The following is a 26792-nucleotide window of genomic DNA, read 5'->3' as shown; positions in this document are numbered from 1 at the left end:
ATAGCAGTGGTTTCTGCACTGCAAACGCTTTAGAACAGCACAACCAGACCTCAGTGCTGGATATGCATGCTTCCGGTACCAATGCCACCTGTACAGTATAAAGATACTGTATGTGTCGTTGTTAATCTATTTTCATACCTACTTGCTTATTCATAACACCTGTATGTTTATGTCTGCTTAGCTTTGTTTAGCCGTGCTGTCTCTGTAGTGTTACATTTGCTTCTGACTGTGCATTTGCTCTCAGCACTGTGTCAAAGCAAACTGATAGCTGCTGACAAGCGGAGTCAAATTCCCTGTACGTGTCAACATACTTCGCCAATTAAGTGGACTGTGATTCTCATTGTGACAGGATAGCTGGTAGATATGTTGGATGCATCTCATTTTTAATTGCATTTGGCCCGGGCGGAGTGATAAGAGTCTCTGATTGCTTGTATGTCTTTGCCCGAGCTTAGAGGACTGGTGCACATCATCGCTGCACTCTGCATGTCTGAGTTTAAGCTGTTACATACAAAATCTTCTCCTGTTACCAATTTTAAAAAGTAGATATTTGCCTGTAATTTTGTAGATGCTACGACTTTGAGCTGACAGCACTGTTAGATCTAAGGATTCAACAATCACAGCTTCTCTCCAGCTGGCATAGCTTTCCTTCCTTTGCAGGAGCATTCATCAAAAACCATAAATAACAGCTACATCATGCAAACCATGTGATCCACTCGCCTCTCCGGGGAGCAATTTATCCAGCTTTATTTACTCCCCATAACCTGTCACCTTCCTAGGGTGTCTCAGGTGTGTGTCAATATGTGCGTGGTGTATGTGTGCAGCAGCATGCAGCCGAGTGTGTAAATGGGAGAGCCTGAGCGTTTCTTTCTACGACAGCGTGCCATGTACGATAAGGCGCCTGCTGACACAATTGGGCGACGCTGTGTGTCACTATGGGAGGGGGTGAGGGCCTCCAATACAGCACCGTTACTAATGTAATTCCATAAGAGCAAGGAAACACGCTGCTGTTACGCAACGCGCCGTCGGCAAAATGCACAGGTGCGCTTCATGTTCTATTCGCCCCTTGCCTCTGTCAGTCCCAAATGTTCATAAATGATTCATTTAATCTCATTTAATAATGAGCGACAGCAAGAAAGAGAGAGAGAGAGAGAGAGAGAGAGAGAGAGAGAGAGAGAGAGGGGTAGAGGGGTAGAGGGGTAGAGGGAAGAAAAACATACTACTGATGTATGTATGATGATTTGGCTGCACATGTTCACTTGCACACACACACACCTACAAACCCACATGAGAGTGTGTGCAGGAGCAATGTCCCACGGCGCCTCGTGAGTGCACATTTGCTTTGTGTGACTGTGTATGTGCGTGCGTGTGTGTGTGTGTGTGTGGATGAGATCACTCTGCATCGGCACTGGGCCAGACAGGATTTCTCTTGGTCCTGTGCTGTGGGTCTTGCGGGGGGAGCGGCTGCTCAGAGCTGCGTTTGAACTGAGCGATGATGACTAACGATGGCACACAAACAAACGGGGCCGGAGAGGCGGGCCAACAACACACGACAGCGCGCTGACACTTGAGCTCCGGTTTTTAACAGCTTCGTGGAGCCTTCCCAAAGCCTTCACAGCGACTCATACAGGATGTTTTATTAGCGTATATTCAGCTATCCTGAACATGGTATTTTACCAAAAATATGGCTATAAAAGGAATTTTTAAAGGGATTTTTAGGTTATGTAGCTGTTTCGTTGCAGTTTGATTCACCTTATTTTGTCACCTTGGACAAAAAACATCTGCCAAACGAGGGCAATGTGATGAGTACCTACATGAAATACAAAAAACAGAAAAAAAACTCAGATCTGACTTTGATATACAATGAGCAGATTTTCAACAATTCAAATGTAAATGAACCCAACAAATGATTAATGGCTCATTTACATTTGAAATGACTGAAATCTGCCGCTTGAAACACATTTAAAACCATTTTCGTCTCTGTCGTTCTTGTAATCCCAGCAAATTACGGCTAGGTACTGGGTTTAGAGTTCATTGTTCCTGACTTTGCTTATTGATTTTGGTTCTTGTTGATTCCAGGTTCTATTTGCGGTTTGTTATTTTGCAAAGCAAAAAAACTAAATATGGTGAAACTGCAGTAGAATAACTGAAATGAAGAGGTATTATGTGACTCCATATAATAAAGAAAAATGCATGATTCTCAATATTGTCCTATGATCGTGACTCATACTGTAATAACACTGCAGGGAAAACTAATCCTCCTATAACATTAAATTATTTCAGAGCACGGATTCCATTTTAATGTCAAACTATAGTCTTCTGACTTGTCTAGCCATAGAGAGTTTTACAGTGTTACAGACACTATAAAGTACATGCACATAAGCAGCAACATATACTTTATTTCCAAAGAATTCATGTGAGAATAAATGTTCCTTAATAAATTCAAGGTTCCTTTACATTTGAAATCTGTTCCCATACGAATTGATTTTCGATTAGCTACACTCCAGAGGAGATATCTTCAAAGTTAATGTGAGAGCTATGTATAGTATTCTTCTTTTATTCATTTTGGGAGCATATTTCAATTCATTTTTTGAGGTCTGATCCAATTTACCACCCTTGATTAGACACCCATCCACCCGGAGGGCTTCCACTGGCTTCAGTAAGCATCTCAAGTTTCAATTCCCCTCCAAAAAAAGGAAAAAAAAAAAGAGCACTGAACATGGCCAGCAGTGAGATGAGGGTTAACAGGATTTCCAGGCACAGATAGCAGCAGAGGAAGCAAAGTGTGTCATGGCTTGGGGGTCTTCTGGTAAAGAGAGCGTGGGATGGTTCAGCAGCAGCTATACTGGCAGTTTGCGGGGAGCTCGGTGCTGTCTGGCTGTATGGATGTCCTGAAGGGATGTGAAGGGCTGAGAGGAAGTGAAGGAGGTGGAGGTAATGAAGGGCTATAGGAGGCACAGTGAAAAAAGACTTCCAGACCTCAGGACAGAGGCTGAGGAGGAGTAACCACTGGTTCTGCGATGAGAAATGTGTGAATGTGTGTGTGCGTGTTTCAGCTCAACATGAGCGCAAAATAATGCCTGAGCAGTGTGGTGTCTGTGTGTGAGCCAGTGTGTGTATGATTTTGGGCATTTTTCTTGGTCTGAGGGCAGGCGCGTGTGTGTGTGTGTGTGTGTGTGTGTGTGTGTGTGTGTGTGTGTGTGTGTGTGTGTGTGTGTGTGTGGGCTGGGGCAAGCCATGTCCTCGCTGCGAGTGATCGTAGGACCCTCAGCCCAGAGGACAAGCAGGAGGCTTGATGCTCACCCACTCACAACGAGGCCTGCAGGTAGTCAGCCAGGCTGCAAACACACACACACAGATACATGCACAAACGCGCACAAACACACACACACTCCATCACCCTCCACTGCTCGTCAGCGTTTAGCATCCTGCATGATACTCTGGCAAAGTCTGCACTGTATTACTCTAGCACACAGAAATATACCTGCAGATTGTAAAACACACATGTGAACACACACACACACACACACACACACACACACACACACACACACACACACAATAAAAACACATGCGCACACACATACACACACAATAAAAACACATGCATATACACACACAAACAAACTCACAAATACAAAACATCACACCAATTATTTCACTTTATAGAAGCACACAGAAAGCTGAACAGGCATGCTCACACACACAGAAATCAAAGTGCGCGCGCACACACACACACACACACACACACACACACACACACACACACACACACACACACACACACACACACAGCCATGCAAAAAAAAAAGGTCTAAACACACATGCTTGCATCCATACACCCACACAAACATGCACACAAAACTATCTCAATATACACACAGTGTACTTCTCTAAAGGTACAAACACAAACCTGAACACACGTGCTTTCCTGCTTCAACATATGCACACACACTATCTGACACAGACTACAGACTTTATATACAACTCAATTACAATGCATTACTTGCACACATACACACACACGCACACACACACACAGAGCTCTCTCCTTGACCTTCACTGTAACCTCCCACAGCTCGTAAGCAGCATGAGGGCCTGCTGACAGGCCAACAAGTAAACAAACAAAAGAGTCGTTCCATATTTCATGAGCTATCATGAGGAAAATACAGTGAATATGTGTGAGGCTGGAACACAATAGAGAAAAATACACATTATCATAATTACTTGGACAGCTCGACTTTTAGGGCTACATGAGGAAATGTGACTTTTTCACAAAAAAAGGCGTATTTGATGTGGACAAGAGAGCGTGTATGTAAATATTCTATTATTAGCTACGATAAATCCTTTTTTGACGCACACCCAGAGCTCATCAGGAAATCTGTCGTGCACAAAACACCTGAACCCAATGAAACAATGAGGGCAGCTTTCTAATCGTATGTCAATCACATCATAAGATCACTTACTTTCTAGCCAATGAGACAAATTCAGCGATTTAATGTCAAAAAGAGCTTGGCAACAGCTCGTCTTTATTACCTCCACACAATGTGCATTTTGGTATTGTATATTTAACTAAGATTCAAGATTCATGTCTTTATTAAGGTGGACTTCACACTCTGCTGCTCCTCAGATTCCTTCAGAGCTCCGTCAAAGAGCCGAACCTTTGCCACCAAATTATGATCTTTTAAAGTTAATAAGTAAAAAGCACAGTGACCCTCAAAAGCCAGACTAACACGACCGTGACTTCAGCTCACAAAGTTTTCCAAGCTTTTTAGGGGTCATGATGAGGGTTAAAGGAACATCCAACTCTTGATATCAAAGCACTTTTTAAAAGCCTGTTGAGCTGTTGTATGAGTTTGTGTTACCTCCTACAACACCAAGTCATACATGCATCCATACAAGAGGGAATCTTCTGAATAGTAATGAAAACACTTCACAAATGATGTTGACAAACGATACTACAAAATGAAAAGCATGATGGGACCTCAAAATGAGCTCTGAGGAACCCCAGACGTGTTGTCTGCGGCGGTAGCTGAAGAATCTCCCGTTTTAAAGAAGCAGGTTCTATTCGAGCAGTAAGATCTGAGGAAACTCTGTGCAGACCCAGAGATACCCACCCAGCGCTTAAGGCAGTCAATTAAAATTGTATGATCAACTGTGTCAAAAGCCGCACTTAGGTCTAAAAGGATTAAGAGCGAGCAATCGGCTGCATCTGCTGTCGAAAGGAGGTCATTTGTTACTTTCATGAGGGCTGTTTTTCTGCACTGCATCCTGAAACATGACTCAAATTCATAAGGAATAATGAAAAATGTTTGATGAAAAGCACATCTTCTAAAAACAGAATAAAACTGACTGAGGTAGAAGTTCAGAGGCTTGATCACTTTAAATGAATTGACCTTTGCAGGATTTGAAATCTCATTAACATACTACTGTGAGGACGAACTTGAAATGACCACACTGGCTGTGTGCAGCTGGCTCTATTTTGTCTCAGAGCAGATTATGAATGGGACCAATTCAGACGGAAATGCTGGTGAAAAAGCGGCATGAAAACTTGTCTTTTATTTAACGGGGAGACGACTTACGTCTCCCTCCGAGCAGACCATGAATATTTCAGTTTTAACTCAGCCTTGCTCTACACACAGCAGAACTCTCACCCACGCCTGCACAACACACACGATATACACAAAAACAAACACACACACACCGACACGCATAAGCCAACCGTTAACTCACAGGTCAAAGCGCAGATTCTGCCTCTCCTCAAAGAAGTAGTCCAGGATGAATTTGCGGACAAAGTCGGGGTTGAGGGTGTTGTCTATGACTTCTGTCCTGCCAAACTGGAGGAGAAATGAGAAAAGATGATCGCAATGTTTAAAGAACCACTTAGCAACAAAATATGAATATGTTTTAGTGTGACAAAAAGGCTCAAAAACACGTCAACATGCTAAATGCTAAAGGTCCAAAACCAAGCTGAAGTTCATCTGATGCTGACACAGAAAGTTGAGTCAAGTCTTATAATTTAGTGCTGAGTCTGAAACCTCCAAAAATTGCCAGTGTGTGTGCTGATGTCAGTGACGGCATGGCCTTCCTGTCAGCACCACTCTCAGGCCAAATTTTACAGTTTTGTCCCATTACAATAAACAACTGCAGCGCTGCAGCTTTGGAGGGCTCATATGGTTTGTGATCATTGGACATGCTCACTTAGTTACTTACAGGATGAAAGTTCGCCAATCTGAGTGACTGATCCTGGCTAAGCATACCAGCAGGCTACTGGGACTTCAGGGGTCCCAAATCTGAAAAGGATCCATTGCAAATCCAGGAAAAGGTTGCATAGACTATGCAACAAAGGATACCTACAGCCCTTTTCACAAAATGTGCAACCCTCAAGCTGCAGCGTGAGGCTCGTGACTCATTCACGAGCATGCTAAAACCCTGCACAAGTCACACATGAATCTGCAAATTACTAATGACAATAGTTTGTCAAACAGGAAGCTGCCATAATTTGCAATCTGCATATCAGCCGTGCTTACAAATCCCTTCTGTGGCCCTAACCCTGATCCGAAAGGGACCTGAGGATAATCAGACCTGCTCTATTTTCGTCACACAAACATTTTAACATGAACGCCGCAGGAGTGATTCAGCAATTTCATTAAACATTTCTGCACTTTCGGAAAACAAACGCCTGCATGTGATGGTTAAGCTGTTCAGCACGAAGCCAGTAAATAAAACAACCAGAGCGCTAAATGTTTTAAGTTCAAAACTCATTGATCCAATAGGCTTAAACTAGCACTTCAGAGGACGGAAACAGCATCACTTCCCACGGTTTGATCATTTAACAGAGAGTGTGAGCTGGCTCATAGGCCAACCTCCAAAAAACTCATTGTAGTCCTTCAATGTGACTCTGAAATGCTGCATTGCTGCCATTTAAACTGCTTGGAAGCATTCAGTGGTTATTAATGATCCGCCCACCACCCCACCCCTGTACTTACCTCTCTCCATTCCCTGTTGGCTATTCCTTGAGTGTACAGCACACAAACTGTTGAATTAGAAAGAGGAGGGGGGAGAAAGAGGAGAGGCTTAGATTGATTGAAGAGGATTTAACAGTGAACAAACCACGCTGAGAAGTCAGCTGACAGCGTGTTCTTTCCCCAGACCCAACATGAGAGGAAAACTCCCTAATTAAATGTCACGGGAACTTTGCCTTGCAGCATGATGATATTTCCAAGAGAGGGGGAGAGGACGGAGGGAGGGGGAGGACGGGGACGGGGTGAGTGAGTGTTTGCGTGGGTGGAGAAAAGTCCTCCTTATTGACATTCGAGCGTCTCCGTCCGAGGGAGTCTCGGAGTGTTTTTTTGACGACGGACCACTGGTGAAAACACAGGGAGGCAATCAGCTGGCACTAAAATGACATTTCATTTGCATTCCAGCAGCCTTTACTGTATTCATACACATCTGTCACATGGCAGCGACTCACAACTCTGAAAACCCCTGAGACCAAACACTTAGACATCTGTTTCACTGGTGAAATGTTGAAGTGAGTAGTGATGGAAATGCTAATGTAAGACATATGTGTGATCTCAGTGAGATTACCTGATTAAATAAAAATCAAAAACCGCTTGCACCGGCAGTTCTTAAGTTGCCTATAACGTACAGGAAGTATTTAAGATCTACACATCACTAAATCCAAAAGAGATACGTCACATGGCCTTTGCGAAAATAGCATAAAAATAGATGAACAAAGTTTGATTAAATAATTCAAATGTGTGGAACCACAGAAATGAGCTGTGACTCAGGAGGTTCGTCTTTTTAATCAGGCAGTCGGCGGTTCGATCCCCGGCCTCGGCAGCCTACAAGTCGATGTATACTTGAGCAAGATACTGAACCCCAAATTGATCCGATGTGTGTGTGAATGGATGAAGGCACATTTGCATTGTGGAAAGCGCTTTGAGTGGTCGGCAGACTGGAAAAGCGTTATAGAAACACAGTCCATTCACCATAAGTTATCACTATATAGCTTAAACCACCTGGATGTACTTAAACCATGTGCAATTTTCAATCTTTTTCCCATTAGTAATATTATTTCTTCATACTCTCGCCTTTTTTGTCAAGAATATATGTACACATGGTTGATTTTTTATTTTCTATCTTGTATTTTTTATATTCCTGCTGCTTTTGCTGCTGCCTCTAATGACTTAATTTCCCGTAGGGGGGATTAATAAAGTGTCATCTTACCTCTTATCTTAACTGTTACCTTGACCAACTGACAAAGCCAAGGTTAGCTTGCCGATACGGAGTACAGCAGTTAGCTAAATTTACACTTGATCAAAATCAAAAGATTTAAGATTGGTACTTCAAATTACACAATCATGACTGAACGACCAAATAAGTCTCTGACGTTTGCTAATATTCCCCCTCAGCGCTGGAAAGATGGCTCTTCCATAAAACTGGTCTGTCTCTGCAGCAGAAAGGAGAAAAGGGCTGCGGTATTCCCTTTAGCTCAAAAGGGAGAGAACCCACAACAACCAGAATGCACTGCACTCATTGGCGTGCGAGGCCACTCCTAACCGAGCCCTTCAAAGAGAGCTGCAGTAACCCAATTCCCAAGTCTCATCTGCAGCAGACAGACTTCTGGGTACAAGATTTGACTGAGAAATAATGTGAAATACTTGTTACTGATAACGTTGATTTAGCATAGTCTGACTGCAATAGATGAACAGACAAAACAAAGGAGCAGGAATAGATTACTTTTGGGAAGATGAATTCGTAATCCTCACGCAGGAGTTATTTATTTTCATTACTGCAATAATTAAATTGTGATAAAACAAATATTTAATGTCTCGTGAGGAAGTGTGAGAGGTGTGGAAATGAGTAGCTCAGCATCTCTATGGTATGACTTTTTCTGTAGTGGAAAAATAGTGTTTCTTAGTTAACACAGTACTCTGGTGTAACAGCATCATAACAAACGACGCTCAAGTAAAGATGCAGGTGCAGAATGAATCGATGGCAAAAAAGCTGTGTGCAAAGAGAATCTACAGCAAGAAGCACAAACTCTACATTTGCTGCTGCTGTGATACTTCAAAGCATGTCCTCACTACTGACTGTGACAGACAGTAACAGAAGAAACTACAATCAACTCCACTGGGGTGGAAGTGCTCGGCTCGTCTTGAACGGGCCTCATAAAGAAACGTTTTATTAAAAACACACCTCATGAAGGAAGGCAGAGCAACCTGTTTCCAGCCCATTCCACCTGAACAACAACAGTGGCAACTCTAAAAGGCCACGACAACAATCTCTCCCCATCCGTCTCCTATCTGGTCGTATGAAAGCACTAAAGAAAAAAAAAAAAACCCAAACCTGAGCCTTTTAGCTCACATTGAGTGCTAAGTAACCACTAAGATGGTCTGCCTGGCTGGTAGCCATCCACGGGGGCCATGGGGATCCATGTGGAGCTGGTTGGGCTCAGTGGTTACAGACTTCTGGAAGAAGTTGGCAGGATTGATTCCAACAACAACCAATGTGAGTCCAACATTGGCCAAGTGTCATTTAATGAGACTAAGGACTCTAAAGTGATGGCTGCCTACACTGAGGTTAGTATTTACTGTATTATTGTTTGTGTTTACCTAATCAGGGACTACAGATGGAAAGACCGGGCTCACCTCTGTTCAAGACAAATGTTTTTTGTACAACCCTGAAGTTATTGTCTTTGTGCTGTTTTAAATGGACTCATCACATTTTGTTTTATTCATGTTTTACAGCTTTGTTGGAATTGTTGCACATGGTCTCTAAGAAATATGTAAATTAAACTCCCACCTGAGTTTTTAATAAAGATTTTTGCTCCAAACTGTCTTGTATTATTACAAAATGAGTGTTGGCGTGTAAGAATTCATTCATTCATTCTTCTTCTTCTTCTTCTCCATAGTGGTCTTTTTTTCTGTTATCAATATAAGCCTGTCAGAGGCAGACACAGGGGGAGGAAAGTGGGGGGACGGCAAAAAAAGTTGCCTGGAAACCCCACAGAGATAAAAGACGAGTGGAAGTCAGCTGCGCCTGGCCAAGACAGAGTCCCAGAGATACTGCAGAGCCAGTTATATTTCTAGACTTCTTTATTGTCTGGATTAAACAAGATAGAAAATGCTAATTAGTGAGATTTAGTGCTGCTGGTAGGCAGATGTTGACAGAGCCACAGCTATTTCCTCCTGCTTTCAGTCTTTGTGCTGAGCTTAAGCATTAATTGGCTGCTGGCAGCGCCTTCATATTTACCACAAAGACATAAGAGCGGTATCAATCCTCTTCTCTAAATCTCAGCAAGAAAGTGAGTGAGTGTATTTCCACAAACGCCAAACTACTGCTTTCACTTAAATGAAGGGACTGGGGTTCAGTTAAAGCCTCATCAACCAATTAAAACTGCGGTCTGTAAGGGGCTGGTGAAGCCATGAGGCTCTGCGTTACTCAGATCATATCTACAGTATTACCCCTATTTCTGACTTGATGCTGCTCATGGCTGCGGTTTGTGCACAACCTTTAAAAAAGACAAACTTTGACAAGCTTTAGGGATGAAGACAGGAATTCACATTTAATCTGTCTTGACACATCTGATTAGGAAGGCGACACCTTCCTCTGAGGTACATGCATTATCATTAATTACCCAATTAACAAATTAAATTTATGGCAGAGTTAATGTATGAGCCACCAGCAGCTGATGAGGTGACATGACTGATTCAATCATGAATTCATTAGCAGTTGTGACTGAGTGAAATTCATCACCGGGCCGATCTGATCAATTTGTTTTTCTTCCACAAAAACTGACATTTGTTGTTTTAGAAAGAAGCTCGTGTTGAGCCTGGTTACACGACATTATGACTAACATTCTGTAGTAAACTGCTGTTTTTTCCAAATCACTGCTGAAAATGTCACACTGTTTTTGAGCACAAACACGAGAACAAACACCCTAATTACCCGGCTGGTGCGGCGGCAGAGCGCTCAAACTTGCCATGTTTTGGCGAACTGTCAGTCTGAATGGTGTATATGTTCCGTTGTGGATGGTGCGTCGTGAGCCGGGGCTCAGCTGGTTGAATATATAGTCATCCTTTAATCTTGCAATGAGGCACGGGATGACACATGGTCCCTGCGCTTGTGAGCGGGCGGGAAAGTGATACATCAATCACACGCCTGCAAATAGCGATGCATCCTCGCCATCCGTACCGGCGCACTTTCAGCTATTCATCAGGCTGATGATGAGGGAGGGAGCTTGAAAATAACACCAACTCTGTTTTGAATGTAGGAGACACTGATGGCGTGCACTTTGATCATGTTCCTGTCTGCTAAATGCCCTTTTCCATTCTGCTGAAGCACGCTGATCAAAGCACATCCATATTCCTGCACCACGTCCAAAATACACACAAACATGCACAAAACAGAAACGCTGGATTGTTGTCCAGCTTTATAAGCTAATATGAATATGGCGCATGAGCCTGCCTGAGGCCTGGATGTGTGCACTTTTTGTGTGTGCGTGTGTGTGGCTCTGCTGAGGCAGTCTAATGCTGTGTGACTGGGGCCAGTGCTGTCAGCAGAGCAGAGACATGGACGCAGCACAAGTGCCTCCTTGCATAAACGTTGGGGTGGGCAGGGATGCTCATCCTCCTCTCCCACCGTCTGACACTTAAAGGTCCAATCCGCGGTTCTGGGAGCTCATCAATTATGTGTTCACACGCACTGACCAACGCTAAAAACACCGATGGGTTCGCTGCGCAGCACCCAGGTGGCAAAGTGCTGAATATTTAGGGAATGAAGCGAGGTGATGCTGAAAAAATGCGTGCTAACCAAACCCTGGATGAACAGAGGGCAAAAAAAAAACAAAACATATATTTCAACTTTATCATTCCATCATAACTGACTACTTTCCTCCCATCATGTCTATTTTTAGAGAGGGAGCTTTTAACAGACAGGACTGTCACAGTCTGTTACAGAAAACAAAGCACGCACGACAGATGAAACAGCAAGGAACTACTTTACAGGCTTCAAGCTTGTCTGTGCACGTGTGCCCGTGTACGTGAGTGTGAGAGGACCTGTTCTCAGCACTGAGTCAGGCTGGGATTCCTTCTCAACAATCGTGCTGGTAAGAGACCACAGATCTGGTACCAATAACTGAATAATACATTTTAAAACTAATTTGAGGAATATAAACCCTAAAAAGCAGCTGTCGTTTGCTTTGATAAAATGACTGTCAAAAGAATAAAAGAAGGGTCAGATTGTACAATATGTTTTCCTTTTGAGATGGACACTGAGTCAGATTTGGCAATCATACCAATCATCAACCAATCGTAGCCTGCCATCTTTCACGACTCGCATGATGCGCATACTGTAGACGTTCACTCACAGGATTTCTAAGCCATTAAATTCCAGCTTTTGGTGTTTGACGGCTTTCAATCTGCGCTGCGACAGATGCATTCCAGTCTGTATCAGAAAAGAATTAGGTTTTGATACCCGGCCTTGGTGTTGACATGTTAGCCAGACACAAAAGCGTTCTCTAAAATGAGAACTCAGTTTGCACCTTTACAAGGAGAAAACATCTCCAATCCAACACATTTCCCTATCAGGCAAACTGCTGCTGGATAGCACACTGGACCTTTAAAAACCACTGGACCAGTTGCCAAATTGAACCCCTGCTGTCAAGGGAGTGAGGAGTGTGTATGTGTGAACCTGTGTGTGTGTGTGTGTGTGTGTGTGTGTGTGTGTGTGTGTGTGTGTGTGTGTGAGTGAGTGTCCTTTAATCTGCAGGAGGGAACTGGCTGGTTTGTGTGTGAGGATGATCTGCTTCCCCTCACTCACGTTGGGAGCAGAGAACAGTGACGAATACGACCCCTGACATATGCAAATGTCTACTGATTCACACAGGCGAGGCACGGCGTGTGCGTGCGTGTGTGTGTGTGTGTGTGTGTGTGTGTGTGTGTGTGTGTGAGTGAGTGAGTGAGTGTTTGTCCATGAGCAGTGCATGCAAGCCTGTGTTTATACAGTTAAAATCAGCCTGCGTGTGGTGGATGTTTGTCTGTGGATTTTTCTGTTTGTCTGCAGAATTTAATGCGCACGTGTCTCTGTGTGTGTGTGTGTGTGTGTGTGATGGGAGAACAGCTTACTTGGATCAGACTTGGAGAACGTGTCTCTGTCCAGCAGGTTTCTGAAAAACAAGAAAACAAAGAGACACATTGACATAAAAATTAATTGCACAGCTCCCACTTCAAAACAGAAAGTGGAGCTAGAAAGTTATTAAAACACTAAACCTTGCCTAATTAGCTCCCTCACTAACCCCGACAACTTGTTTAAGCGTAATCCTCTGCTGGCTTGATTAACAAAAGCCATTTCATCAAGTCATTGAGGCAGCAACATTAAACAGACTATAAAATCGAGCTTAAAGTGGAGCCCATTTATATTTCAAACGTACAGAAAAACAGCAGAGGAGAGGACCTATTTTTCACTTTTTTGCACTCCCTGGGTGCCAGCAACAACAGTGGAGGCTGCCATCAAATTTACATGACACTCCAGTCTTTGCTCTTTGCAGGGGGAGGGATAAATGCGCCAAAGAGTCCCATCACAGAGCAGATGCTCGGCTCCACTGAGGTACTCCACGGTTAAACAGCTCTGACAGAATTAAATATGCACACAAAGATGAGAAGTCACAGCTGCTCTAGACCCGACAAGAAAGAAACCGAGGAGCAGCTCCGGCCCAGAAAAGGGAAACCCGGCTGCTACGTCAGCACTGGAGCTTTGTGGTTTAACTGTGTGTCATTTGCTTACAGTGTCCAGGTCTCAGGAGGAGGTGGCTCGGAGGACAGGGACAAGGCTGACAACACCCAAAGGGGCTGAAGCAAACCCTTCACGCACTCACTCAGCTTTGTACTCCTGCCAAATCCTACATTAAAACCCCATAAAGCTTTCATAGAGCTAACCCCGAAAGGCTAAATAATATGAGTGCATTGGCCATCAGCAGGGACACATGACCCCAAAATCTACTGTGGAGGAGCCGCTGAAACTCTATTAAATGACATTTTAAATCAGAAGACAGATCCAGTGGACACAATGAGAAAACACGTGAAAACTTGAATTCCTTCCATCTGATTCATCTTCAGATTTGTAAGTTTAAGACAATACAGTGCAACCCTTCCTCCTCGGAAGTTCATTCATATACAACTGATTTGCGTTCATAATTACGTTAATGCTAACTGGGTTGTTTTAAGAGACCATGTTTCTCTGAGTGGATGAAATGCTACAATTATGCAGCATCTGCAAAGTACAGGACTGTGCACCAGAATCCAGGTCGTGTCCAGACTGTTAGGGAACATTTAGGGAAAGATGGTGATTTTGATTAAATGTTAACAAAAACGCTCATGTCTCAAGTCACTGCTGACTTTTTGTGTTAGAACAGCTGCCATCGGGACTAAGTGTGAAGTTTGCAGATGGAACATTTTACAAGTCCTCCAAACTCAACGACACAACGCGACATTTGTCATTATCTTCCAAAAAGACTGTTAGAAATGACTTGTACAGGAACGATTCACGTGGATATTTTCCCACCTTCATGCGGTCACGATTAAAAACGGTTTTTGTGGGGGCACTGTTGTCCCACCTTGAAATCAGCAGCAGAGGGCGTTAAAGAGCCGAATCAATGTCTGAGCAGAAAGGGTGCGGCGGCAGGGCGGGACACACACTCGACACTCGAGACACGCTTGCTTCCAGAACGCCAGCGCTCCAGCTGCATTACGCCAGCGTTATTTGGTTCAGCGTGAACAAGCAAAGCCGGCGTAACATCGGCTTTTCTTCACAGCCATATTGAGTCTTTGTGGTTCATGCAGTTAAGAGCCACAACAAACCGTTTACAGCCACTGTCCAAGCCCACAGGATTTTGATTCTTAAAGGGAGATTTTGTGGAGAGCTTGACTTTAAGCTGCAATAATGGCAGCAGCATGACTTGGTCCATATTGCTCTCTGCTGACAGAGAGAGAGAGACGAAGGGGCAAGAGGCTCCTACTATCATGCTAGCTGCAGGGCGAGCGTTCTGTCGCCCGTGCTGTCCTGTATGACAAGCAGCGAGTGTCTTCAAGCCGTTGATGGCTAGTGATGTATCTAGATCAGGCACTCGTGTTGTGCTGATCCCAGTGTGGCCCAGATGGTAAAACGCCACGCTCTGCTGCCTCACTGTCAGGGCACGCCTACCGGCCTTTCCCCGGCTTTGAGACCTTAAATAAATGATAATAAGCGATGGAATCCGGCCTTGTCATATCGGGGCTGTGTTTATGACTGGCGTCAAGTCTGAGAGATTGTGTAGGAGTGAGAAGTGGCTGACTTCACCTGCCAAATGGCATAAATGTCCAGCAAAAAAGCAATACTGTACTCTGTTGGCTCCCAGAGGAGTATGAGTGGAGGAAGGGAATGAGATCCAGCAGAGGAAAGAAGGAAGAAAAAAAAGGTATAAGGAGCATATGAAAGGCAGGAAACTGTGTGTGTGTGAGTGCTGGCAGAACGCCACACACTTCTACCGATATGGTAACTTCCCTCTGATTCATGTGCACCCTCGGGCTTCCACCTGGCCCTGATAGAGACGGGCGACTCTTTAAAAAGCCCTTTCCACCGCGGGCAGCCCGGGAAACGTCTGGGCGGTCCAAGCAGAGTGCCTCGTCATTCATCAAACATTTACGAGAGCGGTCCCTCCTCGACACCAGAATTACATTTGAAATCCCACCAGTTACATCACAGCCACCTAAACATGGCAGCTGGAGCTTTAAATACCTGTATGTGAGGAAGGGGGGCGGGGGACTTCCATCTGTGGGAGCAATTGAGATGAAACAAGATGTATTCTTGAGGAAAAAAAAGGGAACACTGCATCGCCTTTGGAGGTTTGCAACAAGACACACAAAAAGGAAGAAATAGGATTTCATCACAGGAGCGTGACTGTGGACGAGTTTTCAATGGTGCGTTGTTATTCTCGCATTTTTATTTCAAATGTTAAAGCTGATAAAAGACAAAGAGAAGGTGGTGCATCCAAAGTGAAGATCAAGGACATGTTCTGTACCATACCCTGCACTCACACATCCATCCACCCCAACCTCTAACTGTCAAACAGGTTACATCATCCAGGCGGGGGGGGGGGGGGGGGGGGGGGGGGGGGGTCCGTATCGAAACAGGTCTTGTTTTTATGAAAATGGCCTCCCCTCCTCTTCCAAACCATCTGTCCTCTCTGTCCAAAATGTGTACATTGTTGTCTTCAAGTGAGTGTCCCTTATCTTGAAGTAGTTTGATATAAATAATTGAAAATGAGAAATAATCTAAAACAACTGTGGTACTTTAAATAAATAACAAATAATGTAAAACATCCAAAACAACCACAGTCCTTTAAAGCTGCACTAATCAATATTCTTGTCTTAACAATGGGTTGAATGATTATGTCTAATGTGAAATCCAGACAGTTAAACGAAATCTGCAATTCCCCTCATCTCTACCTTTGGTTTTAGCAGCTTTCAGCTCATTGTTTTGGTTTTACAGCACACCAAGTTCATGTTTTATTTCACTCTTTTCGCTCTTGTAGCATCATTTCCAGCAGCAGCAGTGACAAAGCTCTACCAAAACATCTGTACATTACCTGCCCAGCACCAAACGGCAGACAGACAAAGTTAGCTGCTGTTATTGACCAGATATTATCCTGGTTTGTGGAGACCAAAACCGAGCTAAAAGGACAGTGAACATTAGACTGCAAATAAATATTAGCGTTTCCCCAAGTCTCCTGTGTGTGTACACCAAATTATTAATGCTAAATGGTGAGTTCCCAACAATTAAGCTGCTGCTTTTAATTTCAGTGGATGAGTATACAGTATATCAAACCTTAACATTTTCCAAAACAGTTTTCAGGCATTGAGCTTCCTCCAGCTAACCTAACACATGCTATGAGAAAGATGTGAGTGGCTACATTTTTAGCCTGGGTGGCTCCGGCGGGATTGGAAGCATTAACCCCATCAGTGTTTGTGCCAGCCTCCATTCACTGGACTCCACAGGAGCACAAAAAGCAAGGAAACCTTCTCAGCAGGAAAACCTCCTCGGCTTCTTGCTTCTAGAAGTCAGAGAGGTCCCGATTGTAGTGTGGGCAGTCACTCCCATCACGCACCAAAGTCCACTACCTAGACATTTACCCCCCCAACCGATGAGCAAGTTTGCCTACTGTAAGTGCAGCAGCAGTCTGTGGCGCTAACAAAGAGGTCTTCTCTGTGAAGGCACAGTAATGAACAGCACAAGCTTGTCCTGCTGGGAAAGTAACAGCAGATCAATAAGGTCAATTGAGCTGTTCCGATCAATCCACCTTTGAAACACCTGAGACACTCTCTTAACTCTCAACGATCTTCTCAGAGTCTCAGGGTGTATTTGTATGGGTGCTCAGAGGAAAGTGACGTGCATAATGAACTAAAGGAATCCTATTTCACTGACAGAAAGACACACCATCAGCAGTCCCTGTCAACAGAATTACTGTAGAATAACGACTGCTGGAGCCACTCTGGAACAACAGAGTCCTGCAACATGACTGTGGGAGCAAAACTCTTACTGCACAACTTTTAACTGCTTCGTTCATCCATATCAATGGGCATCAAACCTTCCTCTTCCATTATGACCACCAACTAAAATGATTATGAATTGAGCTTTCTAGAGCTATATCTCCACTTCAATTCTTGTTAGCTCCTCTGAAAAATCCCATTCATGACCCTTGACAGCTCTGAAAGTACTGACTACTGCAATTACAGTACAAGCCAGGAGTTATTCAAAGTATCTAATTAAATAGCTGTAATTTAATTAAACAATATCTGTGTAGGTTCATCCATTGCCGTTCACGTCTCAGAAGGCTTCAGGTTTTTTATTCTGGCGGGTACTTTTCATTTTAGAAGTCTAATCAGAGACTTATCACTTGGTAAGTTCCAACAGCAGCAGCACTCTGTCACTTAAGAGCTACTCTGAAGACGTACTAATCAAACGTAGTGCCATTGTAGACATTTAAAATGAGGCTACATTAGGTTTAAAAGAGAAAGTTTAATAAGTGTACATGTCCTCTGAAGGTGACAAGGCATACCTTTCATATATTGTGAATATTTTGCTTGATATAGTCAAACCATAATGTTACCAGCGTTTCCCTACCAGTCCTGGAGGAAGCTTAGATGAAGCTTTTTCCCCAGACAGTATGACAGATTTTTGTTACCTTTGAGAAAGCTACTTGGAGGACACACAGCAGACTTTCACTGAGTGACATATTTAGGACTAAGGTGCCATTTTTCTAGGCTGCAGAACTAGGATTAGATTTGACTTTCATCATTTCACACACAGCATCATGTGCTTTGGAAATCTTAGGAAGCTGACTGGGATTTTATAGAAAGTAATGTACTGCAGCAACATTTTAATAACAGACCTGGCAAAAACTGTATATGTATTGGTAAAACTTGTGACCAAGACAGATCATCCAGTGTCACATCTGCAAAGTTGTTCCATACATCATTGTTTTGCAGTGAAAATATTATCGGCTGACCAGCTGCTGTGAGCATGAATACATTCTGTACCTTAATCAACCAGATCAACGTTTCTCATTCTATAAAATTCAACTGCAACCACTGCAAGAGCACATTTTCTAAGCACGCTCCCTCACATGGATAACAGTAACATACAGTATATGAACTATAAAGCTGGATGTTAAACTGTGATTACAGCTTACTCAGGGAGTCTAAAATTACTGGAATATTTTTAGCTCAAAGCACACCAACTGCATTAAAATCACATATTGTGCTCAGCAGAAGGGCATCAAACACTACTAATCAACAGAATGGCTTCAGATCTGTCCACAGCTATCACAGAGATGGAGGAAAGTGGCTATGCAAAAGATGAAAGCAGAGGAGCAGAGGGGGCAGGAGGTGAGCTGGTTAGTAATGTGCTGGAGCCACGTCCCATCTCAGAGGTAACCAGGTGAAGCTACTGTGGCTGGCTGGTGCCTTAATTAGGCCAATGACTCCTTCAAAAACTCATTAAAGCAGCCGCTCTGCGTGACCCCCACTGGGCCTCCTGTGGTTTGGATCCGCCACATGATCTCTAGGTTTATACTCACCAAAATGGTGGAGGATTCACAAAACCAACCAATACACTTTAGCAGCAAAGCTACAAGGTGAAGCAACAGTGGGGAGGAGAAGTGGAGGGGAAACAGGTGTGATTCCTATTCATTTTGTTATTTTTTTACATGAAGTTGCACCTTTAGTTTTTAGATCTACCTCGTAGATTAATAAGAAAAATGGAATTGTGTGAAACAATAGAGCAGCACGGTGGCAACACTGTCACCTCACAGCAAGAAGGTCCCGGGTTCGATTCTCGCTGCGGGCACCGGGGGTGTGTCCTCCACCATGCCTTCGGTGCCTGCTGCTTGAGGAAAAAGGCCTTTCTGTGTGGAGTTTGCATGTTCTCCCTGTGTTCACCTGGGGTATCCTCCATAAAATATACCCCCACTAAAAACATGCAAGAAGATCACCACCTGACCAATGGTGACAAAGGAACTGGGTCCCCGGGCGCCGGTTGGATGGCAGCCCACCGCTCCTGGTCTGCCGCGGAGGAAGGACGACCAGGATGGGTTAAAGGCGGAAGTTAAATTTCACCAGTGCATGGGCGTGTGTGGGCATGATATGGGCATGTATCTGTGTGACGAATAAAGGGGATTGTCCCTCTGATTCTATTCTATCTGGAGGATTTTTTGCACTTCATTACAACAGTGTCCAAAGCTAGAGCCACACTAGTCTGAATTTACTCTTCCTCATGTTTCTTTAAATCATTTTAGCCCCATGTTCATTTGACCATGAATATAAAGTCGGTTAGCTTCTATTGTGGCAAATTGGCACCATTAAAAAAAAAAGAAGAATTCTTAGATGCATCACGATTCTCTCTCTTCCAAGATTACGTCTCGTTACAGAAAAGTTGGAAACTTAAAACCAAATTCTCTACATTACGATTGACTGTGAAAAGTTGTCAGACTGGGCTGTACGTCGTACGTCAACATCTCCCCCTATAACAGACAAGAAGATGGTCTGAGTTTGTACTGAGTCATTGTATTTGTGCTGTTGATCAAACGCTCACAGGTGACCGTTCTGAACATGCAGACTTAATACTGAAAATACAGAGAAAAAAATCAGTGTTTGATCTTGTCTGCAGAGAAATGAGACAGTCCACAGTGTGCGTGGTTGCGTTCAGATCTCAGGGTCCTGGGGTCAAATCAGCAGTGGTAGCAAGAAGCACTGCTACTGTTTTTTACTTCATTAACAACAAGTCATTTCTCAAGCAGGAATGCCAAACATTGCCTTTGTCCAGCATCTAAAACTTGATTTTCTGACACAATTGCGGATTAAATATTTTCTGCATTTCAGACTGGAGGTCGGACTGAAGGAGAAATTCCCAGCGTTCTGTAAACGTTGAACTTTGCGAACTTGCAATTCCAAGACATTTAATGGACAGATAGGTACAAAAATAATCAAAGCATTAATGGACGATGAAATAATCATAAAACCTAAAGAACTGTAAGCTGTAGCCTTATTTCAAGCCTTTTTTTTTTTAGCATTCAGACACTGAAGGTGTCTGATAAAGCTGCTTTATGCTGCAGTGATGCTGGCTGTTTGTGTTCGGTGCTGAAACATAAGAAACATGCACACAGGATTCCCCCTCTGCTCCAACAAGTCTTTCTGTCTCTTTCTTCACCTTCCTCGTGGAAAGTGCAACATCGGCTGTGACACATCGACCGGCCTCTCAGCAGGTCAGCGTCCAGCTTCAATACCGCCACATCACAACACGTCAATTCTTCGACGGGATACACTTCCTACCTTTTGTGCCAAAAGGTCACGGCTATCTCTCCGCTGTGGACCGCTCAGATCAGATGACAGCCACCCTGACGGGGGCGCCGATGTCTTTGTGCACAAACATTCCTCAAGGACGGGCCATCCGCGGGGCTCGTTCAAGGCTGCTTAATATCCATGCACATAACTAAACTCCATCTGTGCGCGTGTGTCATCGAGGCCATGTGATCAGGATTGATAGGCACTCATCAGTCAAACAACTACACACTGCTGCAGCAGACTGAGGGATTTTCTTCTCACTGGGGCACAATATTGGACTTGAGTTAATCAATCTGTCACTTCTTCTGCTTGACTACACACGTGATGAGCGCGGCGATGGTTTGGATTTATTGAGTGAAGGAGGGCTTTCGCTGAAGGAGGGGATCTATCTACACTCAATGCTTCAGTAGCTTTGCCAACACGCATGCACACCAAAGTGGGAAAATCACACCGCCCACCAGCTCAGGGCTGGTAAATTTCGTGTCGGTGAGGCTGCTGAGGGTGTTAACCAGTTGTCCTCTCTATGAAAAGAATTAAATCACAGTAATGGATACGTCTGTCAAACCGTGGAAACTACACTGGAAACCTCATCGTATGGATCAAAACGCGACAGCACTGGCATTCAGAACAAATGTTTCAGTGACTCAATGACTCAATTTTTTTAATCAAGAAGGACACATGTGAAACTTCAAAGCTTCACATATTTGAGCCACAACAATCAGATGAATCATCGATTAATCATTTGCAAAAAAAAAAAGAAAAGGCAAAGTTCTTATAGTTCCACCGTCTAGAATGTGAGAATTTGCTGATTTTCTTACAAAATAAGTCATTTGAATACAGAACCTTGGGCTTTAAGATATCACGACAGGCATTTTTTTGTGTTTTCTGATGTTTTATAGACCAAATAATCGATTAATCAAGGAAATAATTAGCTCAGATCAGTTGATGAATAATGATAAATTATAAACTTAAAAGCTTTCTCTCAGGATTTTCTTTTCCTCGCCCACCCTTAGTGACAGAAAGCTCTGTACATTTCACTGATGTTTACTTCTGAGAAGTCTGCCGCCACCTCAGATCGATGGAGGTGAGTGTGATTTTGTCTATGCTGCTTTAAGATGAACACTGAGTGAAGTCAACAGGAGCGTCTCTCCAAACACAATGTCCACATGACATGAATTGTCGATTGTATACAACAATTCTCATTTTCAAGGATCCAAGGAGCAAATTCTAAATCATTTAACTTCACAACTTTGCATAGCAATAGCTGCTTCAGTCCTCTGTTGGATGAGAGGTGGTTTACAGTATGTGCTAAAGAGCTGTAACATGTACTGTCCTCCTCAGGGGAGCTGACAAGACACCAGGAGGAAAAAATACATAATGGTCAAATGACTCAAAACTCCTCTACGACCATTAAAGAAATGTCAGTGCAGTTCGTCACTGCACTGCCCATCCATCCATTTTCTTTAACTATGTTCCCCTATTCATGAGCCGGAGCGTACGCATTATGTTTGCATGTATAAGAAGAGCATTTGTACGAAAAGCACAGATGACTCATAACTCTGAACTGAAGAGCTTTTCTTTCATGATGCCATCATTTCAAAAAGTACAATTATTTTGTCCAGATGGTGGCTTCCTCATTTTGGAAGAAACATCTTCACAGGCTCTGATCTCAGAATCATTAAGGTCATTAACAGACTGAATTCTTCTGTCGAGCCATTACCCAGCTTTTATCTCAGACGGCCATGAAACAGCAACAGCAGCTTGGTCTCCTGCAGCAGGAGGATAAACCCGTAGAGCTGCGTGACAGTGAATAATCCAATATCACAGTATTCCTGAATACACCTGAACAGTTTCATCAAGAGATCATACGGTGTTTTAATCATCATACTACTGATGATAGTTTAGGGTGACTGGTGCTCCTACAGATGAAACAATGAATGGATTAGTCAATACACAGAAAATGAAGCTGCAACTATGTAGAATAAATCAGTTTGAGTCATTTTTCAAGGCAAAATTTGCTGGTTCAAGCTTTTCATATGTGGAAGTTTTCTCTGTTTCATAACTAAACTAAATATCGTTGGTAACTTAAAGAAGTTGCCTCGGATTTTGAGACTTTTTAATGTACATTTTCAGTACACATTTACCAGTAAAGACATACTCTGAGCTATATTACGATATTAAGATATCCAAAATCCCTGATAATAGTCTCTAATACTGTATTGATATTACACTGATAAGGAAAAATCTGACCAAATAAGTACAAAGATGCTTCCATATGCCAGACAACAGAGGTCAGTGAATGGTTTGACACACAGCTGCAACCAACAACTAATTTTCTGATCCATTCATCTTTTCCTAATTATTTGGTCTATAAAGTCTGCAGTTGGATGTATTCTAATTGGCTGTTTTGTCCAAAAGAAGTGAGGAAACTCCATCTGCTGATGAAGATCATGAGATACGACCGAGAGCTGCTGAACAGCTTTGATATGGACCTTGTGGGGAGATTGTTTTGTGAGCTGTTTCCAGGTGAACAAAGAACTTTCAACAACGATTTACTATCATAGAAAATCAAGCCAAAAAAAGCACAATGCCAAAAGAATATTTGGTACTTTTCCTTGATTATTACTCAATAATCAATCAACTCCCTGACATGAATCATATGCTGTGGTTTCACAGTCACCAGTTAGCTGCAGCTCTACACTGAGTCTGTTCTGGAAGCGTGTGATGAAGTAACACCTAAAAAAGACGTTTCATGTTGGTTTTTACCTTAATTTGTCAACTATCTGCATATTATTATGCATGCACAGACTGCTTCATCTGCCAATTATTTTGTGTTTAATTGATTAATCAGCCAATGAAATGTCAGAAGACAGAAAAAAACGACCAGCCACAGCTTTCCACAGTCTGAGGTGACTTTGGTTTTGTTCATCCAGTGCTCCACAGCCCAGATATATTCAGTTTACTGTCAAATAAAACAGAAACAAGCAGCAAATCCTCACATTTGAGACGCTGCAACCAGAGATTATCGTTGTGTTTGACTGAAAACTGACTGAAACAATAAATCAATCACCAAAGCGGTGGATTCATTTTCTGTGGATGGACTAATCGAGAATCTGAGATCTAACATAGATAGACAGACAAACAGATAGCCGACAGTGATTGACATATTTCAAATTAGGATGAATAAATATGGAAAATATATTCAATTAAATAAATAAGCTGTGATTAGGGCTGACTACTGTACGTGAATCTCATCAGCCAGTTGCAGCATCCAGTAATTACTCCCACCCTTGCTCCCAGCCCCTTACTTTCCATCTCCATCTACTACACCCCTCTGCTATTAGTGCTACAGTATGACAGGAGGAGGATGGTGCTTCAGTAGTAAAGCTGCCACAATCTGAACCAAACACAGTCCATGCGTGCTTCATCCATCCTCAGAGAGAGATCTGAATCTGTGGAATATGAGCCTACATCATTACCAGGAACTAAAAGTGGCTATTTGCTGTGACAAAAACAATAAATTCCCACAGCTCTGCATGTGGCAGCTGTATCAGGGATGTGACAAGACATGCCAACTCTGACCTCCATCTGGAGATCATCCAAAAGCAAACTGCTGCCAACAGACGCACAAAAAGGCTGCATTTCCCTCCAACTCTCCATTCAAATCTCTGGATTATCAGTCAACTTCCACTACAAAGGCAAAGCCACCCCTTAAAATGCTACATTTTTTGGCTAAAATCAATAGTACTACGCTTTACATTGGCAATAAAACCGAGCGCGAACAGAGTTTCTGGTGCGTTTAATCTCTACAACATCCATCCATCCATCGTAGTAACGCAGAGTAACCCACAGTTCCTCCGGGTGTCAAATATCAAACTGCTGAACAATTTCACACATAAAAACATGTCATTTGTATTTGTGACAGCAGCAGACTGTGTAGAAAACCAGCAGCAGTCGGTACTCACCTACAAGAAACCGTGAGTTCAACTTTGGTGGCAGGTATCGCAGCGGTGAAAGGGTCCGCGTCCCCGATACACGCCATATTCATCGAGCTGCGGCTTGGTCGATCACAAATCGCCCCGAATCCAGCGCCTTAGCGGCGGCATGAGAGAGACTGAGATAAGACAAAAAAAAAGGGGGAAATAAACAGGAAGCTTTGCAATGTGAAGAGAGCTGTTTAGTTTCTGGAAGCGCGAAGCACCGGAGAGAGAAACGCAGACGCGGAGCTGCTGCGCGCCGGAGTCGCGTCTCTGTGCGCCTCAGTGCTCCGGAGGAGAAGGGAGGGAAGACACACGCGCGCGCACAAGCACGCACAGTGGGAGTGTACAGTATTCATCGACTTGTAACGGCCAAATAGCTTGGCAGAGATAAATCATCGTTTCCATTTTCTCTCTAAGAAATTAGTTTCAGATGAGTAAGGTTTAGCTTTGGTGTATTTTAGGGTTCGGCTGTGGAATGTAAAGTAAAAATCAACTGGAAGAAAAGTCGAAAACCAGTTAGCTATAATGCTACACCGGACAGCCACGCTAGTGGCTGTAGCTAACGTGTACTATTAACGTTAGCATTTGTTGTCACAGGGGTAGAATTTCTATAAAAGATCATTAACAGACAATGTTTGGAAAATCCAGAAGGTTGTGAAAACTCACCGCCGTCCTGGTGGTATTTTCAGACGCCTTAAGGACTCTTTTAATCACCTGGACGATAAAAATGTCTTCTGCTGCACCATTGAGAACACAGTTGAGACGCTTCCGGGCGGCCATCTTTGTTTTGCATCTGTGACCAGAACGTATGCCAATAGTTAACGTTGCTAATGCTAATGCTAGCATGCTAACAAGTTCAAAACGACAAGGCTAATATAACATGCTGATATTTAGCAGGTATAACTAATATTTAGGCTACTCTGTTAACATGCTAACATTTGCTAATTAGCACTTAACACAATATACAGTTGACGTTGATGGGAATGGCGTTTGTTTGGCAGTTATTTGGTCATAAACCAACCTTTTGCGTAAATTCAAAATTTGACCAGATGATGGCGCTAGCTGGGGTCCAGTCATCTGCCTCAACCTAAATGTTGGAGCAGCTGTTTGACTGACATTGCCATCACTAACAGAATACTGTAGAAATACATACATTTGATACTATGTCTGATATATACAGAACATGTGAGAATGTCAGAGTGGAAAGTATTTTGACTTTTAAGCATCATCATCTCCAGAGCTCAAATAATCTTTCCACATGGTTTTAAACTTTCATCTCAATGAAAGGGAAACAGCTTCCAGTGAAGGTCCTCTGATGTGTAAACCAGTCGCACTGTGGAGATAAACATCTGTTCGGTCACATTTTTAGGGATTTACCAGTTATGGACCTTGAGAATGAGGACGTTTTGGCCAGTTCTCGCTTGGTCTGAGACTATTTAAGACTTGGTTTTGGGGTTGGTTATAAGGTCTAGACCAGGGGCTACAGAATGTATGTCAACGAGAGTGACATGAAAACATCAGCAAGGTGTGTGCGTCTGCTAATGAGTAAAAAACACTTTCAGGAGGCTCTGTGGAGGACATTTGCCTTCAGACCGCTCAGTAAACTCAAATCAGAGATTCATGCACTGTTTGAAACAACAACAACAACAACTTTCTACTTTATTTCTTCTACTTCATGTAATTTCTTGTCATATTCTTGTCAGGAGGGGTGAAGAGTTCCTGTGTTATTGCAATTAAATTATCTCTTTTCCCAGCAGCAGCTTGACAATTACTGTTCAAAACATGAGCAGTTTTTCTTATCTAATTTTTTTTTTGCACTAATGTTATGAGCTCCTCTAATCATGTGGATGAGCTTGAATTATCCACAAACTAATTTTGCTCATAACCGTCTTTTACAATATTATGTTGAACGAGGTGGAAATTGGCAAAGAAA

General features: G+C 43.1%; 1 protein-coding gene across 1 annotated transcript in view; it reads right to left on the bottom strand.

The window, feature by feature from the left end:
* LOC143322327 (copine-8-like) overlaps positions 1-25135 on the bottom strand; it is a 57558-nt gene extending 32423 nt beyond the window's left edge. Inside the window, exons 1-4 of the mRNA XM_076733455.1 lie at positions 24845-25135; positions 13131-13171; positions 6987-7033; positions 5731-5834 (exon numbers count right to left, since the gene is read on the bottom strand). Coding sequence (XP_076589570.1) covers positions 5731-5834; positions 6987-7033; positions 13131-13171; positions 24845-24927 — 275 coding nt within the window. The 5' untranslated portion in view covers positions 24928-25135. The remainder of the gene's footprint in view (positions 1-5730; positions 5835-6986; positions 7034-13130; positions 13172-24844) is intronic.
* Between the last annotated feature and the right edge of the window lie 1657 nt (positions 25136-26792).

Source organism: Chaetodon auriga, chromosome 6, assembly GCF_051107435.1.
Source record: "Chaetodon auriga isolate fChaAug3 chromosome 6, fChaAug3.hap1, whole genome shotgun sequence".
NCBI classification, from domain to species: domain Eukaryota; kingdom Metazoa; phylum Chordata; class Actinopteri; order Chaetodontiformes; family Chaetodontidae; genus Chaetodon; species Chaetodon auriga.
Note: the sequence above shows the minus strand (reverse complement) of the source record. Positions and strands in the feature narration are given on the sequence as shown.